This window comes from Salvelinus namaycush, chromosome 18, assembly GCF_016432855.1.
Source record: "Salvelinus namaycush isolate Seneca chromosome 18, SaNama_1.0, whole genome shotgun sequence".
Lineage (NCBI taxonomy): Eukaryota > Metazoa > Chordata > Actinopteri > Salmoniformes > Salmonidae > Salvelinus > Salvelinus namaycush.
This window is the reverse complement of record NC_052324.1, coordinates 8,887,375-8,907,382: the sequence shown is the minus strand read 5'-3', so window position 1 is coordinate 8,907,382 and position 20,008 is coordinate 8,887,375. Positions and strand designations below refer to the sequence as shown.

The window sequence follows — 20,008 nt, the reverse complement described above, 5'->3', positions numbered from 1 at the left end:
AATCTAGGCAGCCATAGACATAACTAGACAACCTCACTCTTCTCTACCCCATACACATACAACACCCCTAGACTAGACAAAACACACAAAGACAACCCACCCCAACTCACGCCCTGACCAACTAAATAAATAACAGAAAAAGGAACAATAGGTCAGGAACGTGACATAACCCCCCCCCTTAAGGTGCGAACTCCGGGCGCACCAGCATAAAGTCTAGGGGAGGGTCTGGGTGGGCGTCTGTCCACGGTGGCGGCTCTGGCGCTGGTCGTGGTCCCCACCCCACCATAGTCACTACCCGCTTTCGTAGCCTCCTCCAAATGGCCACCCTCCAAATTAACCCCACTGGAATAAGGGGCAGCACCGGACTAAGGGGCAGCACCGGACTAAGGGGCAGCACCGGACTAAGGGGCAGCACCGGACTAAGGGGCAGCACCGGACTAAGGGGCAGCACCGGACTAAGGGGCAGCACCAGGATAAGGGGCAGCACCAGGATAAGGGGCAGCACCAGGATAAGGGGCAGCACCAGGATAAGGGGCAGCTCCGGACTGAGGGACAGCTCCGGACTGAGGGACAGCACCGGACTGGCTGGCGGATCCTGGCTGGCTGGCGGATCCTGGCTGGCTGGCGGATCCTGGCTGGATGACGGCTCTGGCGGATCCTGGCTGGATGACGGCTCTGGCGGATCCTGGCTGGATGACGGCTCTGGCGGATCCTGGCTGGATGACGGCTCTGGCGGATCCTGGCTGGATGACGGCTCTGGCGGATCCTGGCTGGATGACGGCTCTGGCTGATCCGGTCTGGCGGAAGGCTCTGGCTGATCCGGTCTGGCGGAAGGCTCTGGCTGATCCGGTCTGGCGGAAGGCTCTGGCTGATCCGGTCTGGCGGAAAGCTCTGGCTGATCCGGTCTGGCGGAAGGCTCTGGCTGATCCGGTCTGGCGGAAGGCTCTGGCTGATCCTGTCTGGCGGAAGGCTTTGGCTGCTCCTGTCTGGCGGACGGCTCTAGCGGCTCCTGTCTGGCGGACGGCTCTGTAGGCTCATGGCAGACGGGCGGCTTTGAAGGCTCAATACAGACGGGCAGTTCATGCGGCGCTTGGCAGACGGACAGTTCAGACGGCGTTGGGCAGACGGGCAGTTCAGGCGCCGTTGGGCAGACGGGCAGTTCAGGCGCCGTTGGGCAGACGGGCAGTTCAGGCGCCGTTGGGCAGATGGGCAGTTCAGGCGCCGTTGGGCAGACGGGCAGTTCAGGCGCCGTTGGGCAGACGGGCAGTTCAGGCGCCGCTGGGCAGACGGGCAGTTCAGGCGCCGCTGGGCAGACGGCAGACTCTGGCCGGCTGAGACGCACTGTAGGCCTGGTGCGTGGTGCCGGAACTGGAGGTACCGGGCTAAGGACACGCACCTTCAGGCTAGTGCGGGGAACAACAACAGGGCACACTGGACTCTCAAGGCGTACTATAGGCCTGGTGCGTGGTACCGGCACTGGTGGTACCGGGCTGAGGGCACGCACATCAGGGCGAGTACGGGGAGAAGGAACAGTGCGTACAGGGCTCTGGAGACGCACAGGAGGCTTGGTGCGTGGTGCCGGGACTGGAGGCACTGGGCTGGAGACACGCACCACAGGGAGAGTGCGTGGAGGAGGAACAGGGCTCTGGATACGCACTGGAAACCTGGTGCGTCATGTAGGCACTGGTGGTACTGGGCTGGAGCGGGGAGGTGGCGCCGGAAATACCGGACCATGCAGGCGTACTGGCTCCCTTGAGCACTGAGCCTGCCCAACCTTACCTGGTTGTATGCTCCCCGTCGCCTGACCAGTGCGGGGAGGTGGAATAACCCGCACCGGGCTATGTAGGCGAACCGGGGACACCATGCGTAAGGCTGGTGCCATGTAAGCCGGCCCGAGGAGACGCACTGGTGGCCAGATATGTAGGGCCGGCTTCATGACATCCGGCTCAATACTCAATCTAGCCCTGCCAGTGCGGGGAGGTGGAATAACCCGCACCGGGCTATGCACACGTACAGGAGACACCGTGCGCTCTACTGCGTAACACGGTGTCTGCCCGTACTCTCGCTCTCCACGGTAAGTACAGGGAGTAGGCGCAGGTTTCCTACCTGACTTCGCCACTCTCCCTCTTAGCCCCCCCCCAAGAAATTTTTGGGGTTTACTCACAGGCTTCCTTGCTAGTCGCGTACCCTCATAGCTCCGGTTCCTCTCTCCGGTTGCCTCTGCTCTCCTAATCGCCTCCAGCTGTTCCCATGGGAGGCGATCTCTTCCAGCTCGGATCTCCTCCCATGTGTAGCAACCCTTGCCGTCCAATACATCCTCCCATGTCCACGAGTCCTGGTTACTTTGCCTCTGTTGTTGGTTCCGCTCACGCTGCTTGATCCATGGTTGGTGGGTAGTTCTGTCACGATCGTCTTCTTGAGAGAGATTGGACCAAGGCGCAGCGTGTGCAAAATACATCTTCTTTTATTGAGAAGAGAGAGAAAACACAAAACGAACACTATATACAAACTAACAAAACAACAAACGACCGTGAAGCTAAATAACGTAAGTGCACAGACAAGCAACAAACGTTCAACATAGACAACTACCCACAAAAGCCTACTGCCTATGGCTGCCTTAAATATGGCTCCCAATCAGAGACAATGAATGACAGCTGTCTCTGATTGAGACCCAATCTAGGCAGCCATAGACATAACTAGACAACCTCACTCTTCTCTACCCCATACACATACAACACCCCTAGACTAGACAAAACACACAAAGACAACCCACCCCAACTCACGCCCTGACCAACTAAATAAATAACAGAAAAAGGAACAATAGGTCAGGAACGTGACACAGATGCACATTCACACTGGCAACACCTCACCTCCTTTGATATCAATGGTAAGCGTACATGACACAAGTCGTGTTGAGACAGAGTATGCCTACTATGGGCCACAGGAATCATTCAAGCCCCCCCAGTTACTAGAACAGTTCGGGTTAAAATACAGAAATTGCAACAATTCAACGTACGTATTTTCAACGTAAGGAAAATACATACTTTAAACACCCAGAAAATACGTATTTTCACCTTTCATTCAGAACATGAAATTAACCTAACTTCAATGTCTGCAAAATATGCCTTTTAGAAGTATTTTCAATGCCGTTATGCTTACTGGGTTAGCTGTGGCATGCTAGAAGCAGAGCCATTGGCTAGTGAAGTCACCTTCCTTGCACTCTAAGTGCCGGTATCCTGGACACAGATTAAGCCTAGTCCTGGACTAAAATGGATTTTCAATGGAGATTCTCTATTGAGTATGTTTTTTAGTCCAGGTCTAGGCTTAATCTGTGTCTAGGAAACCAGGCTTAAAAAGTCAACTTTCTCTCATATAGTACCAGACCACAGTAACCACTTGATCTGTCAGCTAACATGGTTGGCATGTGTGTGGAGCATACCTGGTTCAACCCCAGTTCAGGGCAGACATGGAAGGAACTGCTGGGGTTGCTGTGGGAGACGTAAAAGCTGTAGCCGATGTGAATTCACTCGTTAAGTTAGATGTGGAGTCATTGTGCAGTATCACTGGTTTATGCAAGAATAAAATGTCACAACTTAAGTAGCTGAAGACGAAGAGATACCTTAAACCCAGACTTAGAGATACCTTAAACCCAGACTTAGACCACACACCCACACCAGGGTGGGTATAATTTATGGATCGTTCCAACAGGAATCTGTTCTAAAAACTTTGTAAAGTACAAGGATGCCAACAAACAACGTATACACAGCCCGGCACGAGAGGCAGCCCCCCCAAAAAATTGTGGGGGGCACACGGGGTGGTTGGCTGAGCTAGATTTCAGACCAGAGCCAACTCCCAGCACTCGCTTTAAGGAGCGTGTGACCGTTCAGGCACCATGTTATGCGGTTGGTGGCTGACTAAATACTTTTTTGCCCCACTGTATGTGATGCGTATTAACGTCAAAATAATGTAACGACCCTGGGTTTATAAGCGCCGAAATCGGCTCTGCCGCACGAGCATGCTTTTGCGGCACAGTCGATAGCGCGCCGGACCTCGGGCTAGAAGGTCGAGGGTTCGAGACCTGCTCCCTGCCTGTTTCATTACATTGGTGTCAGAAGTAAAAACGTTGATAAAAGTTAGCCAGCTAGCTAGCTGACTTCTGTGGGCTAACTACCGTAGGTAAGAACGGGGGTTGAAAATGCTTCGAGGGAATCCGAAAGTGAAGGTGGAGGTAGGGGACGATTATGGCCAAGGAGGTGCGTGTGCATGGACGTTGGAGGATCTGGCTGAGGAGATTGCCAGGGCGTCGAGCCCAGAGGCCGCTTGAGGGAGGACGTTAGAGTGATGGCAGCTGAAGCGGGCATGAGTCCTTCGTCGACTGTGCTTCGCGCGGATTCTGGTTGGCGGACCGAAGGGGTGACGTCGACGCAGCGGGACGAGGAATCTGGGGCTCAGGATGTAAACAAACATGGCGGTGCCCAGTTCCCGGCTGCGTCCGTATCTGTTAAGACCCCGAAAGTATTCCGGTAAGGCGGATTGGGAAGCTTTTCATGCTCAGTTTGAACTGTTAGCTCATTTTAGGGGGTGGTCGAATGAAGATAGGGCACTGCAGTTGGCTTTATGCCTCACGGATGATGCTCTGGCCTGTTTGATATTGATTAGCCCCGAGGACAGACGTGATTATGGTGCTTTAGTGGGAGCACTGAGGAGGCGCTATGGACAGTGTACAGCCGGGCTACTGCCCTCCGAACTGAGTAATAGACGCAGGCAGCCTGGAGAGCCTCTACGGGTGCTAGCTAATGACATTGAGAGCCTCTCTCGGCGGGCATATGCTCACATGCCCCCCTCCGTGCAGAGCGAGCTAGCACGGGACCAGTTCATACAGGCTCTCTCTCCTACGGAGCTGCGCATACAGACCCAGCTGGCTCATCCTGAGTCATTGCAGATAGCCTTGGAGATGGCTTTGGAGAGGGAGCTGGTGTGGGCTGGGGCTTTGGTGGGGGTGCAGGGAGACAGACCCTCTGTGCGAGCTGGGGTGCAGAGCAGCCCGGAGCTGGAAAAGCCTGCATGGGTGGCTGAAATGACAGAACTAATTCGTGCTGTGTCGCTACAGGTGGCACGAAACACACTCCCTGGTCCCAGGGTCTGCTAGGGTTGTGGCCAGCCAGGCCATCTGCGCCGGGATTACCCCATGTCCCCCAGAGCTCAGGGAAACGGCTCGGGGTCCGCATAGACCGGGTAGTGCGGACCCCTGGCTTTCTATCCCAACCACCATCTTCTTCAGGAGGAGCCCACCGGCACAGACGGGGAAGCAAGGCTCACCCAGAAGCAGACAAGGGCAAGCGGATGGAGCCTGTTGTTGTGGTGGGCCGGACCTGTGTTGGGGACTTTTGTCATGTCACTGTGGAGGGGGTGCCCTGCTCTGCCCTGGTGGACACTGGGTCCACAGTAACCCTGGTGAGTCCAGATATTGTGCCAGGTTGGACTCACAACTGTGCGAGCCCACAACTGTGCAGCTCCGCACAGTCACAGGTGAGCTGGCACCCATGAAAGGGAAGGGAATAATGACTCTGACAGTAGGGGGCAGGTCTGTGCGTCATCCTGTGTGGGTGCCGGCTGTGCAGGACCCTTGTATACTGGGGTTGGACTTTCTTAGGAGCACAGGCTGCCAGTTAGACCTAAATGGGGGCACACTGAGCTTCCAGGGAGGGCCGGAAGTCACCATGGCCCCCCCTAAAGTCACATTCACTCAACCCAACAAACCCTTTACTACAACAGTTAAACAGCAGAGACTCATGGCTGCCCCCCCTCCCCCACATCTGTATGTGACATTTCCCGAGCCTGTCACCTATGGCTGTGTGTTACATTCCCCCAGCTACCTCCACAACACAGCCCTCTGTTAGCCCGGGCCGCGCCCCCCCAGCCCAGCTACCCCAGATGGGAGAGGAGAGGACACTGTCTGCAGTGAGGGAGATATGGGGGAGGAACTGTTTTGGTCTTGACCCCGAGCAGCAGGAACGGTTGTGGAAGTTGCTGTTTGAATTCAGAGACAGCTTTGCGCTGAGTGAGGAAGAGGTGGGTCAGACTCATCTGGTGCAGCATGAGATCGACACAGGTGATGCTCGACCCATCAAGATGCGTCCCCGCCGTATCCCGCTGGCACGCCAGGAGGTGGCAGACAAGGTTGTGTTGGAGATGCAGCAGGCAGACTTCATCGAGCCCTCAGACAGCCCCTGGGTCATGGTTCCGAAGAAGGGGGGCAAGCTGAGGTTCTGTGCAGACTACAGGCGGCTGAATGAGGTAACCAGGAAGGACTCATACACCATACGACGTATGGATGAGTCGCTGGACCTGGTTAGGGGGTCCTCCTGGTTCTCCTCACTAGACCTCCGCAGTGGCTACTGGCAGGTGCCCCTCTCCCTAGAGGCCAGAGCCAAAACTGCGTTCTCCACTAACAGAGGACACTGGCAGTTCAAGGTCCTGTGTTTCGGCCTGTGCAACGCTCCAGCTACTTTGGAGTGTTTGATGGACAGGGTGCTGGATGGCATCCCCTGACAGCAGTGTCTGGTATACCTCGATGACATCCTGGCCCATGGCAGCTCCTTGCAGTCAGCCCTGGTGGCGCTACGGCGTGTGCTGGAGAGGTATGCTGCCGCAGGTTTGAAGCTCCACCCCGAGAAGTGCCACTTCATGAGAGAGGTGTCCTTCTTGGGCCACCGAGTGGGGAAGGAGGGGATCAACACCATGGAGGACAAGGTGGGGGCTGTCCGAAACTGGCCCACCCCCACCGACCAGCGTCAGCTGAAGAGCTTCCTGGGCCTGGCCTCGTACTACAGGAGGTTTGTACAAGCACCTGCCTATGGTCCTCATGGCATGCCGCTCCGCTGTCCAAGACTCCACCTCCTGCACGCCTGCCCTCCTCATGCTGGGGAGAGAGATCCGCACCCCTGCGGAGATGGCGTTTGGTCGGCCCCTGGATAGCCCTCATGTTCCCTCGGGGCCGGAGTATGCCCGGAGACTCCAGGACCCGCACAGACGGCGGTGTGTTATGTGTTAGGCTATTAGTGGGTTGTGTTGTACTTACCAGTGTTAGGGGGTCCGACATGCCAATCAACCTGCTATCTGCCAATCACGGAAATGCCTGGAATGTTCTGATGCCGGGCATCCTGGTGGTTGGCGGAGTGGCGTGGAGGGGGGTTGGGCAGGGGGATAGAGCATTGGAAGTTAAGACCAGGTTTAGCCATTGTTCTTTCTCTTACGTCTGTTCTTCACAAGAGAAGGTCACGGTTGGCTTGTGGGGTATCTTTCATTTATTTGGCATGGGCTACAGCCAAACAGTAGCCTGTGTAAAGTTGGGTTAATAAACCGTCAATTCGTAAACTCAATCCTCTGTCTGGACAATTGTTCCTTTATGATCTAGTGAGGTCATTACATTGGTGTCAGAAGTTATCGGACCTTGCATCCACGACAGTGCGTGTGCCTGGCCGGTGAGCGCGTTCCTGTAAGACGTAGAGTCGCCAGCTAGCGCGAGGACGCGCTCTTTGAAAGGAGGGAGTAGTGTAACGACCCTGGGTTTATAAGCACGGAAATCGACTCTACATTCGGTAGCGCGCCGGACCTCGGGCTAGAAGGTCGAGGATTCGAAACCTGCTCCCTGCCTGTTTCCTTACAATAACATGCAAAACAGGCAAAAAAAAACACAAAACTATTAATTTTTAGCTAAACAGGTGTATTTTTTTATTTTATTTTTGCATGTTGTTATTTTGGCGTTAATACGCGTCACATAACAGAATGACGGGTCGCCACTGCACTTACTACATAATCATTTATGTTTTCTTTTCAACTATTTATTGAAATGGTGCATCATGTCAAATTAGGCCATAGGCTTCACTAAAGTAGTATAACCCACTGTAGCGCATGAGGCTATTTCAAATTCGTAATAGGCAAATACCAGAAAATCTTCACCTGCCAAATAAAACACTTCTAAAACACTGCACATTCTTCTTTAGTTTTAACATTCAGATCTTGCTGGGTTTCTCATCCGTTGATAGACTGGTGAAAATAAAAGTCACGTGTACCTTCAGGTCTTCCGTTCTGGGGTCCTTAGGTACATTTATTGTGTTCTAAAATGCCTAAATAAAATCCATACATTACAATAGAAAGTATGCCATATTTCATTGTCCGTAAATATGGGTTTACATTAAAGATATCCGTATGAAATGCAATGCGCCAGGCTTTTGTTTAAAAGAAAGTAACGCCCACATAAGTCACACTGTAAACAGGCATATCCAGAGACGCCTATATACCCAGAGTCTTAGCGTGACCTCTACTGCAGTTGAAAACACTTGGGAACCGAGCTTGAATGAATTGGTCATTGAAATATAATTGCAGCAGTTTGATTTATAAATAAATTAATCTTAACTATCACCAACTTCAGAAAGGCTTATGTGCTCCGCGCCGCTCGATTTCCGACTCGGGGAGCTTAGTGTGACAGTTGTCGGCGTTAAGTCCATTTCAGCACAACTGCATCAACATGGTGAGTATTCTATGCCACACCAGTTAGCCGTTAGCTTGATATCAGAGAGCAACCAGCTAACTAGCTAGATAATTTTACACATATGCTGCAGCACTAGCTCTTGATGCAGAACTTTATAATATATACTGAAGTTTCACAACCAGATGTAATATTGCATGTTTAGTTTCAAGTCTATGTAGCTGACGTTAGGTTAGCATGTTAGCTACCTACCGGCAGGTAGCTATCGAACCTCAAACACCTGTGCAGTGAACTCCAATTAGTTACTATTAGTAGCTAGCCAATGTTTTTATCCATCTTATTCTGACAAGTACTTAGATTGCTGGAGAATTTGGCGCTCGTGATGCTCAGCGAACAACTAGAACCTTGCTAGCTTGCCATGTTCACTTTGCTTATGCTAGCTTGCCATGTTCACTTTGCTTTCCCTACCTGCACATTGAGAATGTGCAGGTAGGGAAAGGTGTTTCTCACCTCTAGATAGACCACTCGTTTTGACCTCAGAATGCCCTCCGCGAGGCGGTATGCTTGTGGGTTATTTTCTAACTTGCCATGTTGTGATATTGCATTTGATCAGCCATACACTGTATGTCCCTCGTACTTTTGTCTCTTATAATATTATGGTACTGGTAATGCTTGCTAAATCCCCAGGTTAATCTGTTAAGAATAACTTGAAACTCCTCAAGTTATACGTTGTATGGCCCCCGAATGTACAACACGATGTAACATAAAAGTAGGATCAGATGCCGTACAATCCCTTGGCATGTTCTAAAATTCAAATGTACTACCGAAGACTGAACAGTACAATTTAAAACATTCTGAATGGGAAGAGATGGGCCTACCATCTCTGATCTAAATTTAGATTTACTTTTGATGTCCATTTATGTTTAGGTGAATTGTGTGTTATCATAAGGTCTCCTGAACTATAGGCCTAGGTTTGCGGATAAGGATAATTCTTAATTTAGTAGTTAGGTTACACCAAAGCGCCTTATCTTTTTCAGATAGTGCTGGAATTCATTGCAATTTAAAAAAGGGACTTGAAAGCACTCATAGTTCATTTGTGAGTAACGGAAGCAAAGGTGTGAGATTTAGGATACTTCGCTGTCACTTTTAAGGATGTACTCACCCACAGAGTTTGGTCTTTGATATGCTAATTATAAGCAGCTTATAACACATTTTTAACATAATGGAGATACCTTTTTTTAATGGCATTTATGTCTTATGATGCCTGGGCAATTCAGATTGGACATTTAGATAAACTGTTAGGCTACATTGTCATTTGTGATGGTCAGTGGGACACAGTCAGAAAGTCACTGATTTGCCTTACCTGTGCTTGCAGCTCTCATGCTGTTGGCCCACGATTCACAGGTAAGGTGGCTGTAGTACGCTGTTTTAATGGGGTGCACTATGGCTGCTCAATAGTAGATGGATAATAGCCTAACAATAATCAATCAGTGCCCTTGTAGCACACCATTATTGTCTATTATTCACAAGTGATATTGGTCTACACAGAATTATTTGACTGACTTTGATATTCTTGTATGTTTTCTCTGTGAATCCATATTGCTAGTAGTGAGTACCATTTCCAGGCAGGGAAACCTTGAAGCTTTCCACCAACTGTCAGCTTAACCAGAGAGCAGGGGGCAGTGGAGATGGGCTCCCCTCTGGTCTCCAGTTGGTTTCAGGGGCAAGATGGCAGGCCGCCTGTTGGGGGCGATTGAGCTCTGAGGTGTTTATCTCCCCTGTGCCCCCCCCCCCCCCCCTTGGCCTTCATTTGGCCCCTGTGTGGATGGGGTCGTGGGGACTGGGGAAGATAAGAGAGCCCATGCTGATGTTCAATTTCCCCAGGCTTGAGACTCCTAGAGTACCCTATGGAGAATGTTCAAGACCGACCCAACTGTGTGTTAGTGTGTGTTTGACCTATATACCCTGTACATCCAAGAGTCTGAGAAATTCCATCCTGCCTGTTATTGTCAGATACCAGAGGTCACATTTCTCATGATGTCAGATGTCAGAAGAGTAAATTGCAACATTATGGGTCCTACTCCCCCCTCTGTGACTCTAGTGGAGGTATTGACTTTGGCTTTAAGAGTGCATACTGCACTGTGTGATGCCTGCCTGGGGTCTCCCAAATTCCAGTCACCCCCCCCCCCCCCCCCCCTGCACACACACACGCATCTATCCCCTCCATCTTCCGCATTCTCTACCCACATCTCCGTTCCCTCTCTCAAATCCAGTAATAGTCAATCTGTTGACCAAATCCCAACAGATTCAGTGGTCAGGTCAGAATCAGGAAACCAGTGAACTTAAAACACTAAATTTCTCTTATTTTCTGCTCACAGAGCCTCAAGATGGTGCTACATCAGTAGATTCTGCAGTAGAGTACTCTTAGAGGGGAAAGTGAGGTACAATTAGCCATAAAAATGCACAGTAGAAACACTATAAAAGTCACCCTTTCACTCACATTTCTTCCCCTACATGATGACCTAATTTTCTCTCAGGGTAGCAGTCTCCCAGCTGATGGAAAAGGCAGTCTCAGTTGTCCAAGGCTTCTTGATGTATTCTGAGCCAGTGTTAATTTCATCAACAAAAATAGTGACTAAAATATTCGTTAACACCAATCTTTCCATGGTAATTGACAAGACTATCGCTGACTAAATGGACAGAAAAAACTATAACTAATCAAAAATGATTTTTCTAAAACGAGACTAGACAAAATTCTCTGTGACTAAAATCTGACTACTAAATGTGCTGGAAAATAGTTTTTGGAGAGATTGAGAGCTTTTCAGTGATAAGCACAATCAATATTAGCTGCATATATGCGCAGCGCAAGCGTTGAGTATGGGCAGACAGTCTCCGCTCCGGCTCTGATTATATACATCTCGCAGGCAACTCTTGCTTCCCAGTAGCTATTCAGTCACCACCAGCCTTCTAGTTAGCTACCCTTTGCTTGGTTAAGAAGCACCAGCTGCTTTACGAAATTACAAACGAGCAGCATTGAGCTTAATAGTAAAACAACAGTTTAGCTATGTTTTCTCTCCCTTCAGTATAGAAAAGTAGGCCGTCTTTGGATTTGTAGTCTCGTTCAACCCTCCCACTTTCCCCACTGCATTTCATAGCCAGGTTTTGTAGCCAATGCAGCCAAGTCTCCTTATTTTCATCAGAGAAAACGTCTTGGTTCTAGCCCTTACCGTTCAAAAGATATGACCCATATTAACGGCACTACGTTTTGTTTCTTTTTAAAATGGATTGGCGGTGGGGCTGTTCTAAAACTAGGGTACTTGCGGACCATTAACCATTTGTTTAGGCTACACCTTGTTCAGTCATGATGTTGAACAAACGTGTGTCTGACATTTTTGAATAAGGAATAACGTCACCTCTATTCGTGGAATGTCTATCTGCAACGTTCAAGAACATTTTGCAACGGAACATGGCCCTGGTAACATTATCGTTAGCCTTTATGCAAACATTTGGTGCCACAGAAGAAGGGAAAGGGATAGCAACACTGTCTAAATGGAAAAATGACTTTATTTTGAGTTAATGTGGACCCGGTGACTCAGATTTGAGCACTTGGACCAGGACTCGAGCACTGGAACTCGAACTTCAGTCAAAGGGACTTGTGACACGACTCGTGACTTGACCATTGTTGACTCGGACTTGGACTCGAGCACAGGGGACTTGGGACTCGATTCGGACGAAAGGTTTAGTAACTTGACCACATCCCTGGGCAGTCATTAGCTCCTGTTCAAAGTAATGAGCCCCTGTTCTACTTTGGTCACCAATGTGGCTGCGGGGTCTGTAGAATGTTGATAACAATGGCAATGATGCCACCGAGTGACGGAGGTGCAACCCGTAGCCACCCTTCGCGTTGATGACAGCTTTGCGCACTCTTGGCATTCTCTCAACCAACTGGAATGCTTTTCCAACAGTCTTGGAGTTCCCACATATGCTGAGCACTTGTTGGCTACTTTCCCTTAACTCTGCGGTCCAACTCTTCCCAAACCATCTCAATTGGGTTGAGGGTGTGGTGATTGTGGAGGCCATGTCATCTGATGCAGCACTCCATCACTCTCCTTCTTGGTCAAATAGCCCTTACACAGCCTGTAGGTGTGTTGAGTCATTGCCCTGTTGAAAAACAAATGATTGTCCCACTAAGATCCATACAAATGGAATGGTGAATCGCTGCAGAATGCTGTAGTAGCAATGCTGGTTAAGTGTACCTTGTATTCTAAATAAATCACTGACTCTGTCACCAGCAAAGCACCCCCACACCATCACACCACCTCTTCCATGCTTCACCGTTGGAACCACAGATGCGGAGATCATCCGTCCACCTACTCTGCATCTAAAGAAGACACGGCGGTTGGAACCAAAAAATCTCAAATTTGGACTCATCAGACCAAAGGACAGATGTCCACCGGTCTTATGTCCATTGCTCATGTTTCTTGGCCACAGCAAGTCTTTTCTTATTGGTGTCCTTTTAGTAGTGGTTTCTTTGCAGCAATTTGACCATGAAAGACGCAGTCTCCCCTGAGCAGTTGATGTTGAGATGTGTCTGTTACTTGAACTCTGAAGCATTTATTTGGGCTGCAATCTGAGGTGCAGTTAACGTTAATGAACTTATCCTCTGCAGCAGAGGTAACTCTGGGTCTTCCTTTCCTGTGGCGGTCCTCATGAGACGGTTTCATCATAGCGCTTAATGGTTTTTGCGACTGCACTTGTAGAAACTTTTTTACGGATTGACTGACCTTCATGTCTTAAGGTAATGATGGACTGTCATTTCTCTTTGCTTATTTGAGCTGTTCTTGCCATAATATGGCCTTGGTCTTTTACCAAATAGGGCTATCTTCTGTATACCACCCCTACCTTGTCACAACACAACTGTTTCGCTCAAACGCATTACGGAAATAAATTCCACAAATGTACTTTTAACAAGGCACACCTGTTAATTGAAAAATGCATTCCAGGTGACTACCTCACCACGCACACCTCCAACTCAATCATCAATTTTGCAGACGACATAACAGTAGTAGGCCTGATTACCAACAATGATGAGACAGCCTACAGGGAGGAGGTGAGGGCCCTGGGAGTGTGGTGCCAGGAAAGTTACCTCTTACTCAATGTCAACAAAAGAGATCGTGGACTTCAGGAAAAAGCAGAGGGAGCACCCCTCTTTCCACATCGACTGGACCGCAGTGGAGAAGGTGGAATGCTTCTCCACTGCGCCTCTTCAACCTCAGGGGGCTGAAGAAATTTGCCTTCCACCTAAGACCCTCACAAACTTTTTTAAAGATGCACAATTGAGAGCATCCTGTCGGGCTGTGTCACTGCCTGGTACAACTGCACCGCCCACAACCGCAGGGCTTTCCAGAGGGTGGTGCAGTCTGCCCAACACATTACCGGGGCAAACTACCTGCCCTCCAGGACGCCTAAAGCACCCAATGTCACAGGAAGGCAAAAAAGATCATCAATGACAACAACCAACCGAGCCACTGCCTGTTTACCCCGCTATCATCCAGAAGGCGAGGTCAGTACAGGTGCATCAATGCTGGGACAGAGAGACTGAGAAACAGCTTCTATCTCAAGTCAATCAGACTGCTGAACAGCCATCACTAGCACCTTAGAGGCTGCTGCATAGACTTAAATCACTGGCCACTTTAATGAAATTTACATATTTATATTGCTCATCTCCATATGTATGTAGTGTATTCTATTCTACTGTATTTTAGTTTTTGCCACTCTGACATTGCTCGTCCAAATATTTATATATTCTTAATTCCATTCCTTACTTTAGATTTGTGTGTGTTGTGTTGTGACATTTTTGATATTACTTGTTCGATAATACTGCACTGTTGGAGCTAGAAACACAAGCATTTCGCTACACCCTCACTAACATCTGCTAAATATGTGTATGTGACTGATTTTGATTTGAGAGAATGCCAAGAGTATGCGACGCTGTCATCAAGGCAAATTGTGGCTACTTTGAAGAATCTCAAATATAAAATATATTTAGATTTGTTTAACACTTTTTTGGTTACTACATGATTCCATATGTTATTTCATGGTTTGATGTCTTCACTATTATTCTACAATGAAGAAATAGTTTTAAGAAACTTTAATGAGTAGATGTCAACTTTTGACTGGTACTGTATGTTTGTCATATTTCTGCTGTTGGGAAGAGAATAGGATGTTATGCAGAAAAATATGTTGGTAGGACAAGGCTATGTATGTTTGCACATAGTCAGTGATTTTATATTTACTATAGGTTAATGAGGCATACAAATGTGGCGTGTGACTAAAATGTGGCACGTGAAAGGGAATTTTGTTGACCACAATGGCCCACCGTTTTCGTCAGTTTGACAACTCGACTCGATCATTATTCAAATGACAAAAATGTGTGTAAGATTTAGTGCTATTCAAAGGCCTACATTTGTTTGTGTATGCGGGCGCGCATCCACATGAGTACGTGCTGATATGGCTACGCCCACTTATTATGGTAAAAGTTGGACTACCCTACACTGAGCGTGTAAAGTAACGGCACGATATGAATGATTCTACCCAGCCCGTTTAAGAGAGTATTGATCCGTAAGGGTTGAAATTGAATCCCCTGTGCTAAAGCCTAAGCTGGCTATCACAGGAACAGCTTTCCACTGTTGAGTGCTGCTTGTTCTCAGATGAGCATCATAGGTGCTGAGAGTCGCACATTTTCTTTTTATTGCCACTGATGGCCGTTCTTGCAAGTGCCTCAAATGTACCAATAAAAACATTTAACGGTCTCACTTCTTTGTTACTGCAGTTGTATATCGTAACTGAAGAAGTGCACTTTGCTGCTGTGTAGCCTACTTCATTGTTGGAAATGACAGTGGACAAATTGTTGGACTTTCAGGGGGAGTGTATGAGCGATTCTGCATTGTACAGGTTTAACAGTCCTAAATGGGTATCTTAGAGACCCCTTTTTTTTATTTGAGTGTACTTCAGTTGACGGTGAGTTAATGTGTACTCTCGTAAGTTGCTTACTAAGCCTTATCTAATTGTTTCCTAATATTATTTCTCTAACAATCCCTCGTGTTATTGAGTTTGTCTCCTGCACGAAGTTGGTTCAAATTCATGTCTGAAAACACATGCTACACTACAACTCTATTAGTGGCTCAGGAAATTGTTTCAATAATGATTTGTTCAGTTTTTTCCCTAACAGCCCGTAACCTGTTATCTTCAAAGGACTAAAATGCAAATAGTCTGGGTAGGCATTTGATTAGCTGTTCAGGAGTCTTATGGCTTGGGGTAGAATCTGTTTAGAAGCTTCTTGGACCTAGACTTGGCGCTTCGGTACCGCGCGGTAGCAGAGAGAACAGTCTATGACTAGAGTGGCTGGAGTCTTTGACAATTTTTCGGGCCTTCCTCTGACACCGCCTGGTATAGAGGTCCTAGATGGCAGGAAGCTTGGCCCCGGTGATGTACTGGGCCGTACGCACTACCCTCTGTAGTGCCTTGCGGTCGGAGGCCGAGCAGTTGCCATACCAGGCAGTGATGCAACCCGTCAGGATGCTCTCGATGGTGCAGCTGTAGAACCTTTTGAGGATGGAAGGACTAAAGAGAAAGTGGATGAAGTGAACTCTCAAAGCACAATTTCAAAAGCATTTTGAGATTTTCATTGACTCCCCTTTCATAATCCTTATCTGTAAAAGCAGTTACGACCAATGTTCACTCTAAGCTGCGCACAGGTTAAATATCAGCCCCCGCAGAGAAGCACAAGATTGAACTTCAATCAACTTTCTAGAGTTTTCCCCTTTAGTTAACACTATCAATGTTTCACTTTACTGTGGGAACTGTGCTCGAATCAACACAATATTAGCCACTATCAATATAATATACCGGACCCCAAAAAAACTATGCAAGACTTAGTTTTGAATACTAACTGTGCAAGAGATGTTCTTGTAGGCAGAGCGCATTGGAGTAGGATTCTATTGTAATTGACATGCAAGACTCTACACAGACCGGTGCGCTATAACCAATCAGAGCTGCATTAGGCCTATACAGTGCATTTGGGAAGTATTCCGACCCCTTGACTATTTCCACATTTTGTTACGTTACAGCCTTATTCTAAAATGTATTTGTTTTTTTCCTCCCTCCAATCTACACACAATACCCCATAATGATGAAGTAAAAACAGGTTTTTAGACATTTTTGCACACAAAACAAAAACCTGCTAAAATACCATATTTACGTATTCAGACCCTTTACTCAGTACTTTGTTGAAGCACCTTGGCAGCGATTACAGCCTTGAGTCTTCTTGGGTATGAAGCTATATGCTTGGTACACCTGTATTTGGGGAGTTTCTCCCATTATTCTCTGCAGATCCTCTCAATCTCTGTCAGGTTGGATGGGGAGCATCACTGCACAGCTATTTTCAGGTTTCTCCAGAGATGTTCGATCTGGTTCAAGTCCGGGCTCTGGCTGGGCCCCACAAGGACATTCAGAGACTTCTCCCGAAGCCACTCCTGCGTTGTCTTGGCTGTGTGCTTAGGGTCATTGTCCTGTTGGAAGGTGAACCTTCGCCCCAGTCTGAGGTCCTGAGGGCTCTGGAGCAGGTTTTCATCAAGGATCTCTCTGTACTTTGCTCTGTTCATGAGGAGTGTCTTCCGTCTGGCCACTTTACCATAAAGGCCTGATTGGTGGAGTGCTGCAGAGATGGTTGTCCGAGTTCTTGGTCAGGTTCTTGGTCCATCTCCCTGACCAAGGCCCTTCTCCCCCGATTGCTTTACGGACAGTTCCTTCGACCTCAGAATACTTTCCGAATGCACTGTATGCAAATAGCCATTGCCATATACAGTGGGGCAAAAAAGTATTTAGTCAGCCACCAAATGTGCAAGTTCTCCCACTTAAAAAGATGAGAGAGGCCTGTTATTTTCGTCATAGGTACACTTCAACTATGACAGACAAAATGAGGGGGGAAAAATTCATTTTTAATGAATTTATTTGCAAATTATGGTGGAAAATAAGTATTTGGTCACCTACAAACAAGCAAGATTTCTGGCTCTCACTTCTTCTTTAAGAGGCTCCTCTGTCCTCCACTCGTTACCTGTATTAGTGGCACCTGTTTGAACTTGTTATCAGTATAAAAGACACCTGTCCACAACCTCAAACAGTCACACTCCAAACTCCACTATGGCCAAGACCAAAGAGCTGTCAAAGGACACCAGAATCAAAATTGTAGACCTGCACCAGGCTGGGAAGACTGAATCTGCAATAGGTAAGCAGCTTGGCATGAAGAAATCAACTGTGGGAGCAATTATTAGGAAATGGAAGACATACAAGACCACTGATAATCTCCCTCGATCTGGGGCTCCACGCAAGATCTCACCCCGTGGGGTCAAAATGATCACAAGAAAGGTGAGCAAAAATCCCAGAACCACACGGGGGGACCTAGTGAATGACCTGCAGAGAGCTGGGACCAAAGTAACAAAGCCTACCATCAGTAACACACTACGCCGCCAGGGACTCAAATCGTGCAGTGCCAGACGTGTCCCCCTGCTTAAGCCAGTGCATGTCCAGGCTTGTCTGAAGTTTGCTAGAGAGCATTTGGATGATCCAGAAGAAGATTGGGAGAATGTCATATGGTCAGATGAAACCAAAATGGAACTATTTGGTAAAAACTCAACTCGTCGTGTTTGGAGGACAAAGAATGCTGAGTTGCATCCAAAGAACACCATACCTACTGTGAAGCATGGGGGTGGAAACATCATGCTTTGGGGCTGTTTTTCTGCAAAGGGACCAGGACGAAGGAAAGGAAAGAGGAAAGGAAAGAATGAATGGGGCCATGTATCGTGAGATTTTGAGTGAAAACCTCCTTCCATCAGCAAGGGCATTGAAGATGAAACGTGGCTGGGTCTTTCAGCATGACAATGATCCCAAACCGCCTGGGCAACGAAGGAGTGGCTTCGTAAGAAGCATTTCAAGGTCCTGGAGTGGCCTAGCCAGTCTCCAGATCTCAACCCCATAGAAAATCTTTGGAGGGAGTTGAAAGTCCGTGTTGCCCAGCAACAGCCCCAAAACATCACTGCTCTAGAGGAGATCTGCATGGAGGAATGGGCCAAAATACCAGCAACAGTGTGTGTGAACCTTGTGAAGACTTACAGAAAACGTTTGACCTCTGTCATTGCCAACAAAGGGTATATAACAAAGTATTGAGATAAACGTTTGTTATTGACCAAATACTTATTTTCCACCATAATTTGCAAATAAATTCATAAAAAATCCTACAATGATTTTCTGGATTTTGTTTTCTCATTTTGTCTATCATAGTTGAAGTGTACCTATGATGAAAATTACAGGCCTCTCTCATCTTTTTAAGTGGGAGAACTTGCACAATTGGTGGCTGACTAAATACTTTTTTGCCCCACTGTAGAAATGTGCCATTCACTTTGAACTTGACTTTTTACAGCATGAGCACTCTGATTTGCTTCTTTTGAGATCAAAGCAAGAGCTGCATGTAGCCACCTGTGCACATTTTTTTTCAATCTGAGTTATTAGCCCAGTTTTAGCTCATTTCTAGTCAATAGTGGGGGAGTGGTTGCTTCCTTCAAGAGCGCAAAACGTGTGCATTTCTAGCCATCTTTGAAAAGCAAGTGAGGTAAAGAGCTTTATGTCTTAAAGGGGCAGTGTTGTATTGACGGTCTTGAATAAGCTAAGTAGCCAATAGGCGGAGGCTAGCATAATTTTGGATTCTCTTATAATGGTATGGGAATATTTTATTTAGTTAAGTAGTTTCTTGCATCAAACAACACATTTTCAGTCACCACCTTGTCTGAAGGACAAGAGGATAAACAGGTTAATGTGTAGCCCTACTTGTTTCGTTTTTTTCAAAAGTCATGGAATGTACAGTAGGATTGAACACCACACATTTGCTGCTACTGTAGGCGGAATGATAGAACAGCTATTTCCATGTTTTTAAAATGTTATGGGTTGCATTTTTCACCGTTTTTTATGGTAGGCCCTGGTAGGCCTACATTATGGTCAAATAGTCACAGTAGCCTACTTGGCCTCTGTTAAAACTGTAACTTAAAGCGGGTACCGCCTCAGTGTTCTCAGTAAATGCGTGCTGGAAGTTGCACACAATTTTCACAATGTTCAAGTTTTGCTCTCGGCAGACCTGAAATTTGCTCAGTGTCAGCTTTTTTTTTTTTTTTTTTAACATTGGTTATGACCTGCAATATCTGCGGGTTTTTAGGAAAATAAGCTTATCTTTACTCTCATGTTTTGGTCGGGAGGACAAGAAGGAGAAATGACATTGAGGGACTACTAACCCCGCTTTCCACTCTTACCTGTCCCTATCTCAACTCAGTTGAAGGTCATTGTAGAAGTTGGCGTACCCTTCCCGAATTGATGTAATCTAATCAAACGTAAACACGACTTCCATTCTTTGCTTTGCAGTGCTTTTTCAGTGCTTTGCACAGTTTTAGTAAGACATGTTGCAAAAAATAG

The 20,008-nt window shown here is 47.6% G+C and overlaps 1 protein-coding gene across 1 annotated transcript in view; it reads left to right on the top strand.

Annotated features, from left to right (window-relative positions):
• Positions 1 to 8,329: 8,329 nt before the first annotated feature.
• The window catches only part of LOC120062671 (transmembrane protein 161B), a 29,672-nt gene continuing 17,993 nt past the window's right edge, over positions 8,330 to 20,008 (top strand). Inside the window, exon 1 of the mRNA XM_039012716.1 lies at positions 8,330 to 8,533. Within this exon, the coding sequence (XP_038868644.1) occupies positions 8,531 to 8,533 (3 nt within the window). The 5' untranslated portion in view covers positions 8,330 to 8,530. The remainder of the gene's footprint in view (positions 8,534 to 20,008) is intronic.